Source organism: Sapajus apella, unplaced genomic scaffold (genome assembly GCF_009761245.1).
Source record: "Sapajus apella isolate SASKATOON/1434 unplaced genomic scaffold, GSC_monkey_1.0 scaffold109, whole genome shotgun sequence".
Classification (NCBI taxonomy): Eukaryota; Metazoa; Chordata; class Mammalia; order Primates; family Cebidae; genus Sapajus; species Sapajus apella.
Window position 1 is genome coordinate 62,623 of NW_022437049.1, and position 21,092 is coordinate 83,714.

The 21,092-nt window shown below is 40.4% G+C and overlaps 2 protein-coding genes across 5 annotated transcripts in view; one reads left to right on the forward strand and one right to left on the reverse strand.

Annotated features, from left to right (window-relative positions):
- KATNAL2 (katanin catalytic subunit A1 like 2) overlaps window positions 1-3,216 on the forward strand; it is a 58,166-nt gene extending 54,950 nt beyond the window's left edge. Inside the window, exons 13-15 of one of the 2 annotated variants that reach the window (XM_032259382.1) lie at window positions 174-336; window positions 1,187-1,289; window positions 1,804-3,216. In XM_032259382.1, coding sequence (XP_032115273.1) covers window positions 174-336; window positions 1,187-1,289; window positions 1,804-1,943 — 406 coding nt within the window. In that variant the 3' untranslated portion in view covers window positions 1,944-3,216. Of the gene's footprint in view, window positions 1-173; window positions 337-1,186 lie in introns of both variants that reach the window. The other variant, XM_032259381.1, reaches the window with a different exon arrangement.
- Window positions 3,217-8,651: 5,435 nt separating this feature from the next.
- HDHD2 (haloacid dehalogenase like hydrolase domain containing 2) overlaps window positions 8,652-21,092 on the reverse strand; it is a 46,715-nt gene continuing 34,274 nt past the window's right edge. For all 3 annotated transcript variants that reach the window (XM_032259384.1, XM_032259386.1, XM_032259385.1), the window contains exons 5-7: window positions 16,361-16,577; window positions 14,216-14,279; window positions 8,652-10,025 (exon numbers count right to left, since the gene is read on the reverse strand). In XM_032259384.1, coding sequence (XP_032115275.1) covers window positions 9,922-10,025; window positions 14,216-14,279; window positions 16,361-16,577 — 385 coding nt within the window. In that variant the 3' untranslated portion in view covers window positions 8,652-9,921. The remainder of the gene's footprint in view (window positions 10,026-14,215; window positions 14,280-16,360; window positions 16,578-21,092) is intronic.

The following is a 21,092-nucleotide window of genomic DNA, read 5'->3' on the forward strand; positions in this document are numbered from 1 at the left end:
TTTCTCTTTCACCAATTCTTTCTCCAAATAATATTGTCCCATCCACTCAGGCACAGATGTAGAGTGACAGTTAGAATGCAGAACTGCTTCTTGCAATGCTAAATTGTTCTTAAAGTAGTTATTACTCAGGAAGTTTGCAGCCCTGTCCAGCTCCATTCCTGGTGTCATTTCAGGGAGCTGGACTGTGCCATGTTACGCCGCCTGGAGAAGAGGATTCTGGTCGATCTCCCCAGCCAGGAAGCCAGGCAGGCCATGATCCACCACTGGCTGCCCCCTGTGAGCAAGAGCAGGGCCTTAGAGCTGCGCACAGAGCTGGAGTACAGTTTGCTGAGCCAGGTCAGCTGCCCTGAAGAGGGAAACGTGTAGGTCAAAGGCCCACCATATGGCCATCTTGTAGATCAGGTCTTACCATGAGCCACTAGGAGCTTGAGACACTTAGAAAAGATCCAAGCTGCCCCGTAATGCAATGGGCCTCTTCATGGAATAATAAGCTCCTTGTCATTTAAAAATATTCAGAGAGGGAGAAACGACGTGAGGCAGTGGAAACAGCATAGGGTTTAGACTCAGAGAACCTATGGTCAGATCCTGGCCCTGCTGCTTGTTAGCTGTGTGACCTCAGAGAAGTCACTTACTTTCTGAGCCTCAGTTTCTTCATCTGTAAAATGGGTAGGAGATGAGCCATAAAGAATGACTGCGATGATTACATAACAGAAAAGCTCCAGGTACATGACTATTATCCCCATTATCACTGGTGTCTATTCCCAGGGTGTTGTAGAAACGTTGCCTGCTTTTGGTGAACATTTGAACACCATGTTCTCTGAAGTTCCTAAAAGGCAGGTATGAACTTATTCACAAGAACAAACATACCTACCAAATTTGATCATCCTTGGATTTGAGCACAGGGGCCCTGATAGGCTAACTTGGGCAGTCCGTTCCTTCAACTGGCATCTTACAGCATATTTCGATGGTGTTGGAAAGCCATGCTTGCCCAGCTGCTTAGGTTATCCCAACATGCTAGCAGGGCCTCTTCCTCAAGCAATGTTTATCTGGGAGTCTTTTTAGGGTGTTCATGGGTGACAGATACAAAATCTACACAGGGCTTCTGATACTGGGTCCTGCCTGTAAGAATGTAATGGCCAGGAGCATTCTGCCCACTGACCAATGGTTGGCTTTGTGGTTGTTTCAGGAGACCGAGGGCTACTCAGGTTCAGACATTAAGCTCGTCTGCAGGGAAGCAGCCATGCGGCCTGTGAGGAAGATCTTCGATGCACTTGAAAATCACCAGTCAGGTATGGTTTGGATCACGGTGAAGGTGTTCTGGGAAATTTGTGTAAAAATCCCACTCTCACCAGCAGATGGAGCCTGGTGCCTGTTCCTGGTGCGTCTTTACACTTGCAGCACATTTTTTGGTCAAATCATACCTCATGCACTCAACTCATTCCTTCCTTTGGTGTTCTAATTCAGATCGACTTTGCACACAGATGATAAACTCCTTAGGGCTCAGGCTTTTATTTCTCTGGCACACTGATGTTGGGCAGGGTCCATTTGAGGCACTATATAAATATTAAATAATACTTTGATAACAATACATTTAAGTCACATTTTTTGTCTGGGCCTTAGGGGCTGACTCAGTTGTACATTAAAGAATTTTTCCCCAGCCCTCTTTAGTCTTGCCTTTTGCTGCATTAACCATTAAGAATGCTGCATTATGCATTGTCTTGAAAGAAGGTCTATTAGCGTTTCAAGAGCATTGATCACCAAGAGGTCGATTGTTGTGCTGTTACTGTTGTGTTCTTATCCTAGAAAGCAGCAACTTACCAGGGATTCAGTTGGATACAGTAACCACCGCTGACTTTCTGGATGTGCTAACTCACACCAAGCCCTCCGCAAAGAATCTGGCTCAGAGATACTCAGCCTGGCAAAGAGAGTTCGAGTCTGTTTGAAACCACGTTTACCCTAACCTAACCACAAAGGCTTCCTAGTTTATTAGTGTCCGTGGGAGAAGAACAAAATGATTGGAATGGAAAAGAAAATTATTTTTGAAGACTGGATTAATTTGGGCCACTGTATTCTTTTGAATAGCTGAGATATATTTATTAATTTACCATTACTGATGTCAGCAAAATATTGAGGGTTTCAATTACATACACATACACAGACACACACACACACACACACACACACACACACACACACACGCACACAGAGTATTAGGTTATACAATGGAGATTTTTTTTGACAATTAGACTCCATAAAAGTTTAATGAACAATTTTCTGTAAGGTTACTCATTTGTAAACTTTTGGAGAAAAAGATGTACTTAGAAAAGTTGTGTTGACCACACACAGGATGATCCTGAGTTGGGGCAGCCAAGAAGAAGCGACAGGCACTGCCCAGCTGACAGTCCCAGGGTGGAGAAGGACAGGAGCAGAGAAGGCAATGTAGTCTGTTTCTCATTCTGGACAATATTCTGAATCTCATCAGCTCTCCCTAATTCTGACCCCATTCAGCTTTGTCAGCAGCAAACCCCTCCCAAAGTAGGCCCCACTCAGAAATGTCACTAAGCATTTTGATCCTAGAACTAATAGCCTGGGTGACTAGCACACCATCACCACCAGCTGGCAGTTTGACTGTTTTGGGTTCTGGCCCCCAATAACATCTTTTCACTCTTCCCATCTCACATTCGGTGTGCTCTGCCCTTCTCTTTCCATTGCCACAGCTTCTCATCAGATCCTAAGCTTAGGATGGGGCACCTGAGCTTCTAGAACACTTGTTCCAAGTCCTCCCTGCTTTTAGGCTCTTCCCCACTCAAGGGGTTATAAACAGCTAGAAGCATCTCTCTCAGAAACGCACAATCCGAGGCATCTACTTTCAGTCCTTGATAAATTTTGAAGGCTTCCAGTAAGTAATGCCACTTCTTTCCCCCACTAGAACTTACCTATGGGAAATTACCTTCTTTTTTCTTTCTTGCCTTGTTTTCATCATCCCTGCAGACAGATTCAAGAGAGAAAAACCTTCCAGAAAAAGTGACACTTTGGATAACTAAGTAACCCAAATAATTTTATGCCAAACAAAACCACTGCATTTTTTGGGGGTATTATTTTGAGATTATCCTCTTTAAATGTTTAAATGCCTCTTTAAACATCATTTCATGGAAAATGTCAAATTGAAAATATACCTCATTTAACAAATTGGAAATAAAAGATTTCATCTCAGTACATCCTTAAACTTCTTTAGGAGCATGAGGCACTACACTACACAGCATCAGTGACAATGCATATACAGTCTCCAGCCCCCAGGTCATGGATCCATAGTACCCATCTGTGGATTGTTAGGAACTGGATTGCACAGCAGGAGGTGAGTGTTACTGCCTGAGCTCCACCTCCTGTCAGATCATCGACGGCACTAGATTTTCATAGGACCGTGAACTCTATTATTAACTGTGCATGTGAGGGATCTAGGTTGTGCACTCCTTATGAGAATCTAACTAATGCCTACTGATCTGAGGTGGAACAGTTTCATCCCAAAATAATCCAGCCCCTGCCCCCCACTCAGGTCCTGTCCGTGGAAAGATTGTCTCCCACGAAACCATCCCTGGTGCCAAGAAGGTTGGAGATCACTGATCTGGAAGGCTCCCCATTGAATGGCCTCAGACTAATGTACTGCCCAAGTTCCGATGTCTGCTTTGTGGTTTTGGGGGTTTGTTCTTGTCAGGCCATCAGCTGACATTTCTTGTAGCTGCTAGTCCATTCGCTTATGGCCACTACCATTATTTCTAATTTCATAAAATTTCAACTGCTGTTGCTAATTTGCTGTGGTTGGAAAGTTGGTGCTGTACCCAAGAGTGCCTGGGTAAAGGGACAGGGGAAACGCTTCTGTGGATAGCATGCTTTGTGATGATACATTTGGGTCCTTTCTGCTTACTGCCCATTCCTGAATGCATTCAGGATTAGTGCAGTTCTGCCATCTCTCACAGCAAATACACTTAACCCTTCTTCCACTTCCAAAACCCATATGCAGCCTGTGTGGCTGCCACATCTCCACATCCTCCATTCCCGTTAAATACCGCCTAGTCCACGGTTTTAACACTTCTACCTCTATATTCAATCACATATTCAATTCTCCTCTCCTTTTTTCCTAAGAAAATTTGTCTTCAAATACTTAGGCATATGAATGTTTTGGTCATGCATTTACTTTGGTGGCTTTTTTTTTTTTGAGATGGGGTCTTGCTCTGTCACCCAGGCTGGAGTGCAGTGGGGTGATCTCGGCTCACTGCAACCTCCACTTACTGGGTTCAAGCGATTCTCCTACCTCAGCTTCCTGAGTAGCTGGGACTACAGGCATGTGCCACCACACCCGGCTAATTTTTTGTATTTTTAGTAGAGATGGGGTTTCACCATTTTAGTCAGGATGGTCTTGATCTCCTGACCTCTTGATCCGCCCGCCTTGGCCTCCCAAACTGCTAGGATTACAGGTGTGACTTCTTTATGTTTTATACATTTATTCTTGCTTTGGATGAAATGAAGTGTAGCTCTTTCATCTCTCTGCACTTTCCTTACCATATATACATGTCTTTCTCCATCATCTCAAAAGTTAAGATTTTAAGTTAACTCAATAATCAGTATTTTTATTAGAACTGTACATTTTTAACTGCAGAGCTGGCTAGTGAATTGAAATTGCATTTGCTTTCTTCTTGTTTTGTCTTTCCTAGAATTAACAACTGCCTTGTTTTTCTGTTTGCTTAACTTTGTATCTATATTTATATATTTTTTGACAACATATTTTTAGACCTGTCACGTATCCATCAATATTCTTTTCCAAATGGCCAAACATACCAGATAAACGTTTCACTCCCTCCCTACCCGCTCTGGTCCTGGTGTTCTAAGGGAAAGGGGAACAGAGGACCATGGCAGAATAAGCATATTTGTACCTAACTCATTTCCAGCCCTGCATCTCACCCTGGCACACCACCATGCCCACTGTCCCCAAAGCCATGGTTCCATTTTTCCATGTTCCATTTTTCCAGAGAATAATGGAAAACTTCCATTCTCCTGCCTTGGCTAGAAGTTGGCATCTGACTGCTTAGGGTGGGGAAGTTTCCTGAGGCTCCAACTTATAACCACTTCCTCATTTTCAATCCTGTCTTGTACCTCACTTCTTCTCTACCTGCTGTCTGCAAGCCTTGAGTCTTTAAGGTTGTTCTACATGATTAATTTTGGCTGTATGTTCTTTGCACTGATTTTGGTTATCAATATTCCAACCAATTTCCACCTTTCAGATTATCGTACCTTTTTATCCATTGATACCTTCTCTTGTGGGCTGACCCTGTGGGTTTACATTTTATTCCTTTTACTTTTATTTTGGTGTGGCTTTGAGAAAAAGAGACCAACACATATGACTATCCTACTATGTTTAGTCTCTATGATTATTTTTTAAAGTAGATTAGAAGTATATGTCTAAGTTTACATAGGAGATTGGCCTGATAGCTGTTGGAGGAAAGTTTAATGTATTTTCTTCCAAAGCAGAGGTCACAGCCCAAAGGCCTAGAGAAACATGGAATGTAGTAGCAAATGGAGAAGATGGATGTAAGGCAAAGCAGAGGTGGAGACTGTGGTGAGCCAGAGAGGGCGAGGGGCTCTCTGAAAGACAGAGTAATGACTCTGCTCCAGCTGGACATGGAAATTTGGACCTAACATAGCCAGTTCTTCCCTTCTTCCTAGAAAACCAAGTAGTTGATTTGCATTAGAATCTCCTGATGTTCAGATGTTGGCGGTCAAGGTTAACTATATGCCTGTAGAATTCTCATGGCCTGCTCCCGCTCACCTTTAAAAGCCTTCCTTGGCGGACCATACTTACCTAAAGTAACCGCATTCCTTTTGGGCTTATTCATCTCATTCATCAATCTCTCATCGTTTTAGGTAGCTGTGTATATATTCATGTACTTCTGTTTGCCCCTCCAAATGTAAGCTCCACACCTGGAGTACTTTTTTTCACTGCCATTGAATGAAACATTCTTTAAATTGGCATAGGCCAAAGGCTATCTGAGCACTGTCTGTGACTACTACTCCCATGCATTTTGCTTACTGCCCGTGATCTTACAGGACTTACATAACCATTTTGAACATGTCAGAGCCCTTCGTATTCTTATATATTTTTATATGTGTTAATTTCCCAACTAAAAGACACGGATCTTAGGAGCCACAGCTGTATTATCTCCATCTCCCTTATGCTTTACTCACAGGGAACATTAAATACCTGCTTTTCTTGGGAACATCAGCTAGTGAAACAAACAGGAGTTGAGCTGTGTATGACTTAAAGCACTGGAAAAAGCATTCAAACTGTTTGAAAAAAATGATTTCTTGTGCTTTGGCACCCTCATTACTGCTCCTTAAAGGCAGCAACATGACTTGGGATAGGAAGCCTTGATGGCTGGTATAATACAGAAGTCACCAAAAGTCTTGTGCATTTAGGCTAAAAAAAGCTTTTATGACTTATGTCAAATAACCATGATAATGCAAACACAGCACTCTGCAAACAACTGCTAATATGACAAAAGGATTCTACTGCTCAAGGCAGTGTTTTAATGAACTAGATCAGTGTCGTTTTTTAAATTCTCTATTATAGGTGCCCAAGGACTTCAGTTTTATCCTACATGAACACACATTGATCCAAAAACCAATTGAACACAATCAGCGTGGGTGTTTTTAACTTCCCTAACAACACTACTGTAAGTTCTAAAATGTGGGACTATGTGTGAAGTGACAGACATTATCATTCCATGGGAATTTCTGACATCACAGCTATAGGTAAAGTTTGATGGAACTGTCACTTGGAGTGAGGTGTGTTAGCCCCCTTTTCCTTCCCTAGCCATTACGATTAGCTCTCACAGATGCAGAATGCATGGTAGTTAGGGCTACTGCAACCTGTGGCTGACTTTGGAGGTGTAGGTGGAGGGGATGGAACAACCATCTGTCCTCCCCTGGACTGGAGCTCTTGCCCTGATCCACACTCCTGGTTCACAGCTGATGTGGGACACTCAACTCCTGACAATGGATGTTTTCTAATAACCTGTCCAGTCCCAAGGTGTTACATGGTCCCTTTTCTGGCCCAGGGCAGGATTATAATAAAACTGATGCAAACTCCATCCTTGAGGTTAATACCAGAGAGACCTTGAAATGGGACAGACAGAAAATGAAGCCTTTTAGAAACTTCAGTTACCAAATTTCCTCCACAAGGCCAAGGCAGTCTAACCAGCTGAGACTAACATGGATTGGAATGTTTATAAATAAGATGTTTAGTTATTCTCCTGAATTTTACTGTGGGCCGGTCAGGTAGCAAGCCCTGTATAATACTTGTTAAATATGTCAAACTAAGATTTTTCAGGGCCCACAGGGATAAAGTGGAATGGAGGAGAGGAGAAAAGCCATTTCTCCTGGCTGGGTCCATCATACTCAGGAGACCTTTACCCTCTTCACTTCCTGGCCCATCAGTGATGTTTGCTTCTTGGCTTTAGTGCTAACCTGTCTCCGGAGCATCTGATCCGTTACTTCCAAGTGTTTATTTAATGGGGCCTCCCCTATAGGTAACTTTAAGACAAGTTTAAAATGAACATTTTCTCCTGTCCACTCAAAGCTATGCTTTCTAGCATTACATTCCTATGATATTTAGTTTTTATTGGTTCAGTATCCACCTGAGTGCTTACCTGTGTTGCAGCAGATATAGAAAAGAATGATGAAACTCAAATAAACTGGGTAGCAAAATTAAAAGAAAAATGAGATACAGTCCTGTCTAGAGGGGAGAAGAGCATGTGAAGACCTTGGTACACTTTTGAAGTTCCACATGGACATGAAGGAGGGGATGCCTCACCCCATCCTGCAGTCATGGACGACATCAGAGGAGATGAACGTCAAGTTGGATCTTCAGTGTTCTTGAGTAATGTGTATTCTTCTCCTTAGCTCTTCGTTAGAAAGGATCCTTGAGGCAAAATCTTTTTCTTAATATGCTTATTTCCCACCATAATCCGGGCACTCAGTGCATAGCAACTGGCAAACACTTGATAATGCTTAGGCCAAGGCATCACTGACCCAGGCATCCAATCAACAGGCCAAAGTTGAAGGCAGCCCACCCACCAGGCACTGCAGAGCTCCCTACCCACAGGCTGAGCTCTCTCACTGTGTGGCTTTGCTATGAAGAAGTCTAAATGTAGTACGGATTTTTTTTTTTTTTTTAAATCCTCAGGAAGAGTTTCTCCACTGAGATAAATGTAAAGATAAATTCTACCAACCTTTTTCAGATTGTTAAATGTGGACAGTCCTGCTTCATCATCATCATCATCATCATCATCATCACAAACGCAGAGCACTTACCATTTACCCAATTATATTCTAAGTACTTAACATGTAATTCATCCAAGTAATACTCACACCAACCCTATGTGGTCCATTTTATAGATAAAGAAAAGAAGGCATGAGAGGTGAGGTGACTTGCCCAAGGCCAGAGAGCTAGTTATGTGTGGACCAGGATCCAGAGTCCATGTTCTTAGCCACTCCACTCACCTTCTGATTTGGGGTGGTAGTCATACCACATCTGTCTTTTGTACTCTGGAATATATGAGTACTAAGGTGAGGCATTTGCAAAAACAAAAACACAGTGCTCACCAAACTACCATTTATTTAGCTTTGTTCCATCCCATCCAACACTGCTGATCTCTAAACAAGCATCAAAACCCGAAGCTCATTAACATCAGTGTGAGCGTCAGTAAGGTGAACACTACAATGATGTACAATTACATCCTAATAATTCAATGCCCAAGAGCCCCATAAAACAACTGTAAAGGCCCAGGATTATCATGATATGCAAATGCACTAGGAAAATCATTACCTACTTAGTCCCCTTCATTTTAGTGGGTTTAACATGAGAAGAATAATCCATGCTACAAGACGAGATTTCATTTTACAGCTGTAGTAACCAAGTACATAAAAGCTTGAATCTGTCCCAATAGCTTCCAAAAAATTTTTCCCAGTGTCAGAAGCAAAAATAATGAAATCTTGCAAATGTACAGTTAATAGGACCCTAGTGGCCCCTAACTTCAAAAATGCATGGTCTGTAAGACATTAAAGGCTTGATTCTAGTTTCTGCACTGTTCCTGTTAATAACAATGTCTAATTAAAACATCTGTAAAATACTGATAGTTTTAATTTTACATAAAATTTCCAAAACAACTGTTACACAGTATAATAGGTATCTGCAATGAATAGGTTATTAATGGAAATATTATTTTAAATTAAAATATGGTTCTAAATTTAAATTAGTCATCTCTGGCTAATCAAGAGAAGAAGTCACCCGTGCTGGGAAAACAGTAGAAAATTTAGTTTTCGACATCTGTTAAAGCAAATTCACTGTATCACTTGGGCTAAAGGACAATTCACTTTGCTGCTTCTGTCTTCTCCATTTGGCACTTCTAATGGATTTCACAGTTGAACTCAATATTAGAACTATGGCCTAATGCACCTTTTAATACATTACTTTATAACTTAAAAACCACTGTTCAACTTTATTCACAGTCTGAATTCCTCCCTCCCTGTTTTCCAGTGAGGAGACAGCAGAGAACACTCTACCCTGTGGTAGCTTCTCCCTCTCAGCCCCGCCTAACCTGATGAATATTTTAAAAGGAATGCCATAAAATCTCAGCTTTCCCTTTCTTTGGGTCTCATCTTCAGTTACAAAATAAAAGGGATTAGCAAGGCTTCCTGGCGGGCTGCAATTCAATACTTTTCTTTCTAATTAATGCACAGTAAAGGAGGGTTAAAAAGTGATCAGCACTAACTGGTATGTGTCTACTGATGCTGGCACTGACTTGGTAAGGGAGTCATTCCAGACATTAAGAAGCTGCGTTTCATGTTGCTTCAGATGCACACAGTGCTTCACAGTAGGTACTGCAGAATGTGGTCCACAGCATGAGGGAAACTCTCACAAGTTAAGTAAGGAGGTGGATTAATTTTTTCTTCATCTGCTGCTCGATATTTCCCTGAAATGAAAGTAAAGCCAGTAAACACAGGCTACCACCAAAATGCTAAATTAATCATACCCCATGAGCACCTGGGTCATCACAGAACCACCCTTACAATTATGAGAGAATCAGGAACCATGCATCTCCCAAATCACCTTTTACTGTGGCTTCAGCATGTAAAATAAGGCAATTCAAAGAAATGTCACACTCAGCCTTTCCCCAGGCCTTCTGGTCATTCACAATGGACTACCACAGGTACTGGGTCATCTAACAGCTAAGGTTCCCTTCACATATCCACAGCTGATGAAATCATTTTCTTTCCCCTACCCTCAGCCCAAAAGATAGATTGGTGATTAAATCAATGCTATAAAATGGAAGCCCAGACCCCAGAATGCAGAGGACTCATCCCTCCCAGTGGCAACTGGGAATAGGATGTGCTGCTGCCACGCACAGATCCAGGGAGCCTGGCAGATGAGAGCGCCCTGGGGTGGGGTGTGAAAGAGTGACGGATGCTCACAGGCCTGGGGCCAGGCAGGCCACCTGGCAGGCATCAAGCAGCAGGCTCATTGCCTGACTCTCCTCAACCCTGAATTCAAGATGGCCTGCTGTTCCTAGCAACTGGCACAAAATTTAACACCCCAACACAGCAGAGGAACCATTCCACAGTGGTCACAAAGAGCTTTCACAAACATAAGTCAGAAGGTGTATGGTTCCTATTTAAAGACCCTTTAATGGGTCCCAGTGCCCTTCAGAAAGAATACAAAATCTCTACTGCTGTTTACCATGCCCTTTGTCATGCAGCCCCAGCAACCCTCTCACCTAAGCATGTGCTACTAGTTCACCAGGCTGCAGTCCCAGGCTGGACCTGGCCCTTCTGAAGGCCTTCATACCTGTCATTCCCTTGGCATTCGCATTTCATTCTTCTCACCTGACTACCTCCTTCATGCTTCAGGTCAGATCCCACATTCCCATACAAATTAAACCCCCTCCCTGTTATTCACCTTGTTCTTTGCCTCCACAACATTTACAACAATTTGTAATTATACATTTATTTGTTTAACATCTGTCTCTCATTTAAGAAGACTAACTTCTTTGAGAGCAGGGACTATACCTATTACACATCCCACTGTATTCCAAGTACCCAATATAGTGACTAGCACATAGTAACCATCCTGTAAGTATCTTTTTAAAAAATGAATGGAAGGAAGAAGAGACGGGAGGGAGGGAGGAAATGCAGAACACAGCTCCTGCCCTGTAGCCACCAGGGCTGCCTCTGCCCTTCACCTTTCTCCTTGCTCTCTCTTCCCTTTGTGGTCTCTGTTGTTGATTCTTCTGCTTTTCCCAGTTTTCTCTTCCTAAACTCAGCTCTTTCAATAATAGACCCACTGTTTTCTACAACTACTTCTTTAAGAGGCTTTGCTGGACAAACACAAAGCCTGAAAACCCCTTTTCCATATCTTTGCATCATGGTGGAGATGCTTCCTGTCTTATCTTACTGATTATAACTTCTTACAGGAAGGGAGCCAGCATCAAATGTACCAAGGTAATTAATATACACCTCACTCTCGTTAGCACCCTCAAGGCACCTGTCCATAGTATGGTCCCCACAGCAAACTCTACTGCCAGCTTTCTTCTCAAGCTTTAACATCATTAAGTATAAATTCCTTTGCAAGGTTTCTATTTGGTCTCACAGGTAAGTTAATGACTAAATATTAGTATATGACTTACTTTCTAGATCCAGTGGTCTAAGAGACAAATAAATAAGCTTCCTTGCTGTGGAGTTAAAGGCTTCTGCTTAGTCTGGCTCTGCAAGTAGGGTTTCTACAAAGTACAAACTGACAAAAGTGGCTGAGGTATATATTCTAGTTCCTGCACCTAACACTGTGCTTGGCACACAGCAGGGGCTTAATAACGTTCGCTGAGTGAATGTAGCAGCCTGCACTGCTCATGGCTGACTCACTCACTCCAGCTGCCTGTGCTTTCATGGATGGATAAATGATGAATGGAGGGAGAAAACAGGATGCTATGTTAATGATATATGAAGGCAAAGAAAGAAAGATCTATTTTTTTTAGATGACTTTCATATGTTAAACAGAAATAAATTCTGGTTAGCACTAGTCAAAAATCTTTATTAACAAATAACTGAGCAAATGTATATTGAGGATCTACCTTGTGCTACCCCTTGAGAAACAAAATTGCTCAAGATGATTCACAAAAAGCACTTGTTATTGAATATGAATTAAAATATTTAAGGTAATTTTCAACAATGGGAAGCCTAGCACTTGTCTACTGCACTGAGTTAAAATTTATCAATGAAGCTGGCTGTTCCACATGTTTTTAGAACAGTAGGGTTATTCATGATTTTTCTGACCAAAGATCAAAAGTACAGATATGCCTGTTTCCGTGAGCCATAATTAGTTGATTTACTAATTACACATTTTAGACTTGATTGTGTTATGCTGATTGCTTCTCAAAGACTAAAATGATGCCTGTGAAAGGCTGGTCACAACCAAATGCCAGTCAGAAAAGACGACAGAGCCAGTGGAGACCAGCCAGGGGAGCTGGGCCCATCAAGACACTGGCAGAAATACCATTTTGAAGCTTAGTGTAAATCCTTAATTACATGAGCTAAAAAAAAAAAGAAAGAAAAAGAAAACGTTCATGGGAATAATACACAAGTAAAAATAGTTATCTAAGGATTTCTTCAATAACCAGAAAATAAAATTGGAAAAGGCAGGAATCTGAAACAAAGAGACATGGAGGTTGATGAGTGTGGCTACTTTTCTAGACTTTAATTCATTCTTCCTCTTTTCTACTTACATCACAGGGCTGTTATGTTCCTGGGAAGGTGGTTATTTTGACTGAGACATTTGAACAAACCCACTGTGTTAATTCTAGAGTGACTGGTTATCTGTTCACTTCAGGCCCCAGGAACAAGCAGACTGTTTTCACTCTTTGTACAGGCCTTTGCCACATACTTCTTATTCAATTGTAGCTCCACCTACATTTCTTATTTCTATTTGAAATTCAAAACAGATTTCATGCAACCACATTTTCTTGAACACACATCACAGTCACTTTTTCTAAAAAATTTCCCAGATGTAACTCTTTTTTGACTTTATGTTTAAATATTCCCTTCTGTAAACAGCCTATTAAATAGTTTTACTACTATGATATGAAACCAGGCAAATAAGCTCACAGAGACATCTATAGAACCTCTTATCTGCTATTTGATTTATAAGAGTCTGATAATTCTTGGACAAGATTTCTAGCTGTCATATGCTGTTAATTCCAAATGCAGCAGGTGCCATTTGAGGGGCAGCATGCAGGGGAAGAAGGGCTTTTCATTATAACGGTAACAGCTCATTAAGTTCCCAATGCAATAATATTCAGCCCTACTCACAGATCTTATGCCCGTTCTTTCCTTACCTCAAAAGGACTTTATGATCACACTCTACACAGGATCATAAACTATGAGGGCGAGAAGGGACCAGTCCAATCCCATCATTTTTAGAGGGCCTGAAAAGGGGAAGAGCCTTGACCCAAGTCTCACACAGCTAGTTAGTGCAGAGCTGAGACCAGCACCCAAGGCACTTAACTAGTCTATGGTAGTCATAATACGGTATTAGCAAATTCTCCCCAATAAGGTCTTTCCTTTTTCTTAAATTTATTTGAGATACCATATAGATTAGACCTAATTGTGGTGAAGGAAATAATTCCTAAACTTTTGCTCACTACAAACAATAAGTAAAGAGAAAAAAGGGTTTTTCGAATATTTTTGTAAAAGTTCAAACATTAACACAAAGGTTCAGATTACTTAGTTGGCCAGTTCCTAAAGAGATCAGTATCATAGTTATATAGCCAGAAAGAAAATAAAAGGTATTTTTACAGAGCACCACAATCCATGGTCCTTTGCTCCATTCCTCTGTGGTGAATTGTACATCCAGGAAATCATATAAATGCTGTCAACCATGAATGGTTATCTCTAGGAAGGTGTTAAAACACCTCTGAGCCCTGATCTTCCTCACTTTGTACAGCACAGGCCCCTCCCCAATTGTTTCCTATAATCTTAAGCCATTTTATTTTTGCTTTGTGGCAGAAAGAGAACAAAAGTGCCCAGGACTGCCATTTCTGCAAAGATTGTTCTTTAAGCAACTGTGTATTCTACTATCCTGTTTTAGAAAATGCTTTATACAGAAGATACATACCGGTCTTTACTAAGATGCCCAGCATGCCAGCATCCTGAGCCCCACCAACATCATCCCTGCAATCCTAGAAAAGCATAAAGGAAGTATTTAGTCTGCTGTCTGCAGTAGGCTAGCCAACAAACCTTACCAATTGATTTATTACGCTAGGATGTCCAACTGTAATGCCATGTTTTTTTTTATTAAAATAGAAAAGAGAAGATGTAAAAGGTGAATCCATGTGTAGTGCTCTAAGCAAGCATTCCAAGCTTGGAAAGGGAAGTATCTCAGAAGTGGAAGGTATGCAATAGAGTAGTAATCCTGGTAACCAGAGACAGCAGAGTTACGATTCTCCATCTTTGCCACATCTACATCTATTTATCTCTCTGTTAAACAGATCATGGAAAAATGCATTTTATCCATTTGGCAGTAAATAATCCAACTGCAGACAGTGAATGAGCTACACTCAGAAGATAGCTTTTCTGTGGACCATGTAGTATATTATCCTCACTTTCCATCCCATTGTCCTAACAGCTACCTGTTAAAGTTAAATCCAGACACTTAAACAGACTCTGACTGTCTGATGTCCATTTCACACTTGGGAATAACAGATATATCTGAAAAAGAAGCTCCTCTTTCTAGTTATTATTCAAGACAAGGATAAATATACTTGGTTAACTGTGATGATGAATGCAAGGTAACTAAAATTCCAAGGACTGAAAGAAATGTCAAAAAAATTAATCTTGCCACCTCATGTCTATAAGCAGGATTGATTCGGACTATGCCTGAAGAAAATTTTTCCTTAAAAACCATTAATATTGTTCAGCAACAACCCTTGAAAATGAGTTTCAGAATGTCAAAATCCTCATTCAAGGTCCAACTTCAAACCTTTCCTGTTACAGCTAAACTTGCCCTGTTAAAGAACAGAGATGGGGCAGAAGAGTAAGGGAGATGGGAAAAAGTGAATGTGGAAAAAGAAGTGCAGGAACTACCACTGTCCTGGATAACCAACAATCCTCCATGCAGCTGAACACAGCTGTTGCATCCCTTCCCACCTCTCATCCTGTCCCAGGGCGAGCATCTCCTGGGATAAAGAATTCTGAAGTCTCCAGCTCAAATAACCACTTCTTTAGACACATTTAAGGCAGCTAAAGGCTTGCCAAGAGGAACACGTGACTAAAAATGACTAAAAAGATAGTTTCTCAAAATACTAGTGAGGGCAGTGATTATCCTATTCAATTTTAAGTGAATGATTATAAAAACAGAAGATAAAATCAGGAAGACTGTGACACGTTTCCACCATCACAAGTTAGACAGCTAGGGAGGGAGTCCCGAACTCAAGTTCTACTTCCAACTGTGCTAATTAGCTATGGGAATTCAGGGTTGGGGATTCACCTCTTTGGGCTTCGGTTTCCCAGTCTATAAAATGAGAGTTTTGGACCAGACATCTGTGATGATCCTTCCCAGCTTCACATGTTGTTATTTAAAAACTGAAATATAATCCTGGCCACCAACTTACCACGTGGCAGTGTGCTTTCCATTCCAGCTCTTTTCCCATCATGACATACATGGGAAGTACGTTTGTCTAGTACACTGGGGTAAACTGACAAGGTGCTCACGGCCATAGGTGACCAGCCAGGGCCTCTAATCATTCCAGTCTCAGCCCTGCCACTCAAAGGGCTAAGGTGATCAATATCTTTAGCTATTTGTGGCACACAGAGAAGTTCTTCCATAAAGCACGTAAGAGAAAAAAACAGTAGTGGTAGAATTCTTTGGTATAGGTTCTCATTTGTGTAGAGGTTTTCCTCAAAAAGACATTTAAAGCATTCAGTTGACTTGCAATATAAATGGTTTTTTGAATTATATATATATAAATATATTTATACGTATTTTCGGAGTTAACTATATATATATATATATATATATATATGTATGTATGTATGTATAACACACAAATCTCCCATTACACTATGAAGAAATGTCAGAAATAATAAAAATTTCAGTTCTTCAGAAGAGTATCCCTGACAGGAAATCTCGTTTTATAGGTAGCTATTTACACTGTCTACATTGTCAGTAACACAATGACCCCTTCCCTAAAGCAGTGTTTCCAAGCTGGCTCTCCCAGCATGGCAGGTGAGCCGGGAGCACCTCCTGGGTTCTTCTACTTACATCTCCTATCATGACCGCCTCCTCAGGTTCACAGCCAGTGCCCCGCAGTGCTTCCAAAAAGAATGTCTTCTCTGGTTTTCCCACGACTGTGGCTTTGGTATCTGTGGCATACTCTAAAGCAGTCACAAATGGTCCAGGCCCCAGGGCTAAGCCATCTTTCCTCTTGTAATACCTGGCTTTGTGGATTGCTATCAGAGGTGCTCCATCCAGGAGTAACCTAGAGAGAACAACAACAAAAGGAAACTAGCTGAAAGCAAGGCTTTTATGTCTGGAATGAATATCAGACTTACCAAGTGGCTTTATTCACACCCACAGAAACAAATAGTTTCTTATTAACTTTTAATGACTTGCTGTCTTCTAATGAATTCACAAAGAACTGCTGGGAATTACACTTAGATACACTAAAGAAAGGTGATAGATTATTAAATTTGGGATTGCTTCAACCTTTTACCTTTAGTGGTTTCAGACACTTTACCCAAATCACCAGGGAAAGAGAATTAAGAGAACTAACGCAAATAAGACACTCAAGGGAAGAAGCTTAACTTAATGAGACAAGTTGTTTCAACCTTCCCCAATGGTAGGCAGCAGGCTCCTGAGCCTTTTACAATACTACACAAGTGTTGCTGCAGTGACATATTAAGTTAACTCCTAAAATATCTGGACTCCTGTTTCCTCTACTCCAAAATGTAAGTTTCTTTTTAATTCAGAAATTTTTAATGAAGTGTTTCACAAAGAGTGTCTGCTTGCACTTTTCCTTCTTTTACCTTTTGACTGCTTTCAACATTATTTTGCAAATCAGGCCATCTTCCCTGAAGAACAATATTTACGGGACCCTTCTCCGTCAGGTCCCTTCCTTTGTCCTGATATAGGACAAACAATACTCTCACATCAAACAAAAGGACATAAAGAGTTTTCCCACTGTTTTGATAAGCAAATTCTACATATAGCTAAGAGTCCTCATTAATGACTCAGGCAAAACAACAAGTCAAAAAGTTTAATATTCATTTTCCAGCACCCAACCTAAAACAACTGCCATCCATCACAATCATACAGCCTTTAGTCATATGACAGAACTATGCACGTATTATCATCTAATGGCATGTGGGACATGATATATTTCTTAAACTGCTTTTAACCAATGTAATAATTGATCTCACTAGCTTAATTTACTTTAAGGCATATACTTGGTTAAAATATTTAGTATGTCCATCAAGGAAGAATTCATCATATCTTGCCCTTCACAATTATGAGTAATTAAGTGCTCAACTATGACACTGCTAAATTACTTTTGTCAGTGGGCATGGAAATGCCTTCCTGTGGGAGATGCAGAATTCAGACATTTATGATTAAATATTTTATTAAGTAAAAACCAATACTATTACAGGGCCTTACTGTTAGTTACTACAAATTGCTCACAGCACTGGACAGATCCTTCAAATTTATTCACTAATATTAGTACAAATTTATTTCTTAAAGCTTCTCTTGAAATGCAACTATTAGGAAACCTGGCAAAGCCATTCTGTTGGCCTTAAAGACCTACAGCTGACAGCAATGAGTTACTAACAGGTGACTTATCTATCTCCTCTCCTGTCACCCCACCCCCAAGCCCACTTATTTGCTACTCTACCACGGAACTAGAATTCTTTATGTAACAGACCTCAAAATTGCTTTCCACTTACACAGCTAAACTGAAAACTCATTTGATTTAGCTTTGTTAATATTTTATTATATATTAACTGGGGATAAGACTTATCAGCTTGATTGATGTGTGTACTTAATTCCCAGGCAGTACTTTAGTGCCTTCCCTGGAAGAGCTGAAACTGTGGGTTCCTCTACACTTCTCTAAATGGGAGCTGGTTCTTCATGAGGCTAGAGAAGATGTACATCTCTCAGGGAAGCAATTCTTCCTTCTAACCTGTTCTTCTCTGCAAAGCATAAGCTTTACTGAATCTTTAAACAGCCAAGGCATATTGAGGATGGACTGAAAAGTAAATGTTTTCTAGGACACAGATTAAAAGATACTTTATAGTTAAAACATTTTTTTAAATATAAAATAGAGCCACCCCAATACTTGGCATATTTTTGTACTTACTAGACAGGCAACAAAATGTTGGCTGTGACTATCTTGTCCCCCCAAAAATTCATGTGTTGGGAAATTAATTCCCAAGGCAACAGTGTTGAGAGGGAGGACCTTTAAGAAGTGACTAGGTCATGAGAGCTCTACCATTACTGAGGAAGTGGGTTAGTTATTGCAAAGTGGGTTCCTGATCAAAAGGATGAGTTTGGCCCCTTCCCTCTCTTGTGTGCGTGCTCTCTTGACCTTCTGCCTTCTACCGTAGAAGGATGATGCTGCAGAAAGGCTTTCCCCTGGTGCAGAACCTTCAACCTTGGACTTCCCAGCCTCCAGAACCATAAGAAATAACTCTGTTCTTTAAAAATTACCTGGTCTGAGATATTGTTATAGCAGCACAAAATCGAAAAATACAGTTGTTTTTAATACAGACATAATATGTCAGCAGGAAATCTTAAAATTTTCTAACTATAAGCAGGTTAAAAGCCAGGCATGGTGGCTCATGCCTGTAATCCTGGCACTTTGGTATACCAAGGTAGGAGGCTCATTTGAGGCCAGGATTCCAGACCAGTCTGAGAGGCTCCATCTCTAAAAATAATAGCTATGTAATTATTATAATTATAAGAAATAATTATGTGATTTACTTTATTGTGATACTCATTTTATTGTAGTGGTCTGCAACCAAATCCAAAATATCTCATAGACATGCCTGTATTTGGAAGAATGCTAGACTGGTTTTCTGGGTTTTAGGTTTTTGCTTCTAGAGCAAGTCACATAATTATTTCTAATAATAATTACATATATATATATATATATATATATATATATATATATATATAATTGTTTTTTAAAGGCACAAAGAAGGCCTGATTCAAAAATTTCTGGCTATAAATTCCATGTAGGTGAATAAATAAACTGTAAAAAAATCCTGGCCAGGTAGCAGGGCTATCATATAAAAATCTCAGGCAGGGCAGCAAGAGAAAGCTGAAGGGATGATTTAAATTTAGAGCCACATGATTTCTCAAAGACCTAGAACCAGAAATACCATTTGACCCAGTAATCCCATTACTGGGTATATACCCAAAGGAATATAGATCATTCTATTATATAGGTACATGCATGCATATGTTCACTGTAGCACTAGTCACAATAGCAAAGACATGAAATCAACCAAAATGCCCATCAATGATAGACTGGATAAAGAAAATGTGGTACATATACACCATGGAATACTATGCAGCCATAAAAAGGAATGAGGTCATGCCTTTTTGTAGGGACATGGATGGAGCTAGAAGCCATTATCCTCAGCAAACTAACACGGGAACAGAAAACCAAACACTAAATGTTCTTACTTATATGTGGAAGCTGAACAATGAGAACATATGGACACAGGGAGGGGAACAACACACACTCGGGCCTGTCGGGAGTGTTGGGGAGGGAGAGCATCAGGAAAAATAGCTAATCCCTGCTGGGCTTAATACCTAGGTGATGGGTTGATAGGTGCAGCAAATCACCATGGCACACGTTTCCCTATTTAACAAACCTGCACATCCTGAACATGTACCGCAGAATTAAAAAAAAAAAAAAAGAATAAACAGAGTCACAGAGTATTACTAAAAGAGACCCAAAGGAACATCAAGTCCACCATGCCCTACTTTATAGATGAGATGCTGGCACCAATCAAGGAGAGCTAGAACCAGTGCTGGAACCTGGAACCTGAAAGCACATCTGGCATTCTTCTAAATACAGGCATGTCTATGAGATATTTTGGATTCAGCTACAGACCACCACAATAAAGCAAGTATTGCAATAAAGTGAGTCACATGAATTTTTTGGTTTTCCATAGTCTGTGAGTATGCAACAGCATTGTGTCTAAAAAAATATACATGTTAATTTAAAAACACTTTATTGCTAAAAATGCTAACAATCATCTGAGACTTTAGGGAGTCATAAGCTTTTTGCAGGTAGAAGGCCTTGCCTCGATGTTGATAGCTGCCGACAGATCAGGGTGGTAGTCATTGAAGGCTGAGTCACTGTGGCAATGTCTCAAAATAAATCAACAATGAAGCTTGCTGCATCAATTTAATCTTCATGAAAGAATTCTCTGTAGTAGGTGATGTTGTTTGACAGTTATTTTACCCACAACAGAACCTCTTTCAAAATTGTGAGCCAATCCTCTCAAGCCCTATTGCTGCCTTCATCAGCTAAGTTTTGTAATATTCTACATCTTTTGTTATTTTAACAATGTTCAAAGCATCTTCACTAGGAGTAGATTCTATCTCAAGAAACCACTTTCTTTGCTCATCCAAAAGAAGCAACTCCTCATCCATTCAAGCTTTATCATGAGATTGCAGCAATTCAGTCACATCTTCAGGCTCTACTTCTAATTCTAGTTATTTTGTTATTTCTACCATATTTGCAGTTAATTCCTTCACTGAAGTCTTGAACCCCTCAAAGTTATCCATGAGGGTTAAAATCAACTTCTTTCAAGCTCCTGTTGATGTTGACATTTTGACCTCCTTTCATGAATCATGAATGTTCTTAATGGCATCCAGAATGATAAATCCTTTCTGGAAGGTTTTCAATTTTCTTTGCCCAGATCCATCAGAGGAAATCATTATCTATGACAGCTATGGTCTTAGAAAATATATATTTTTAAAT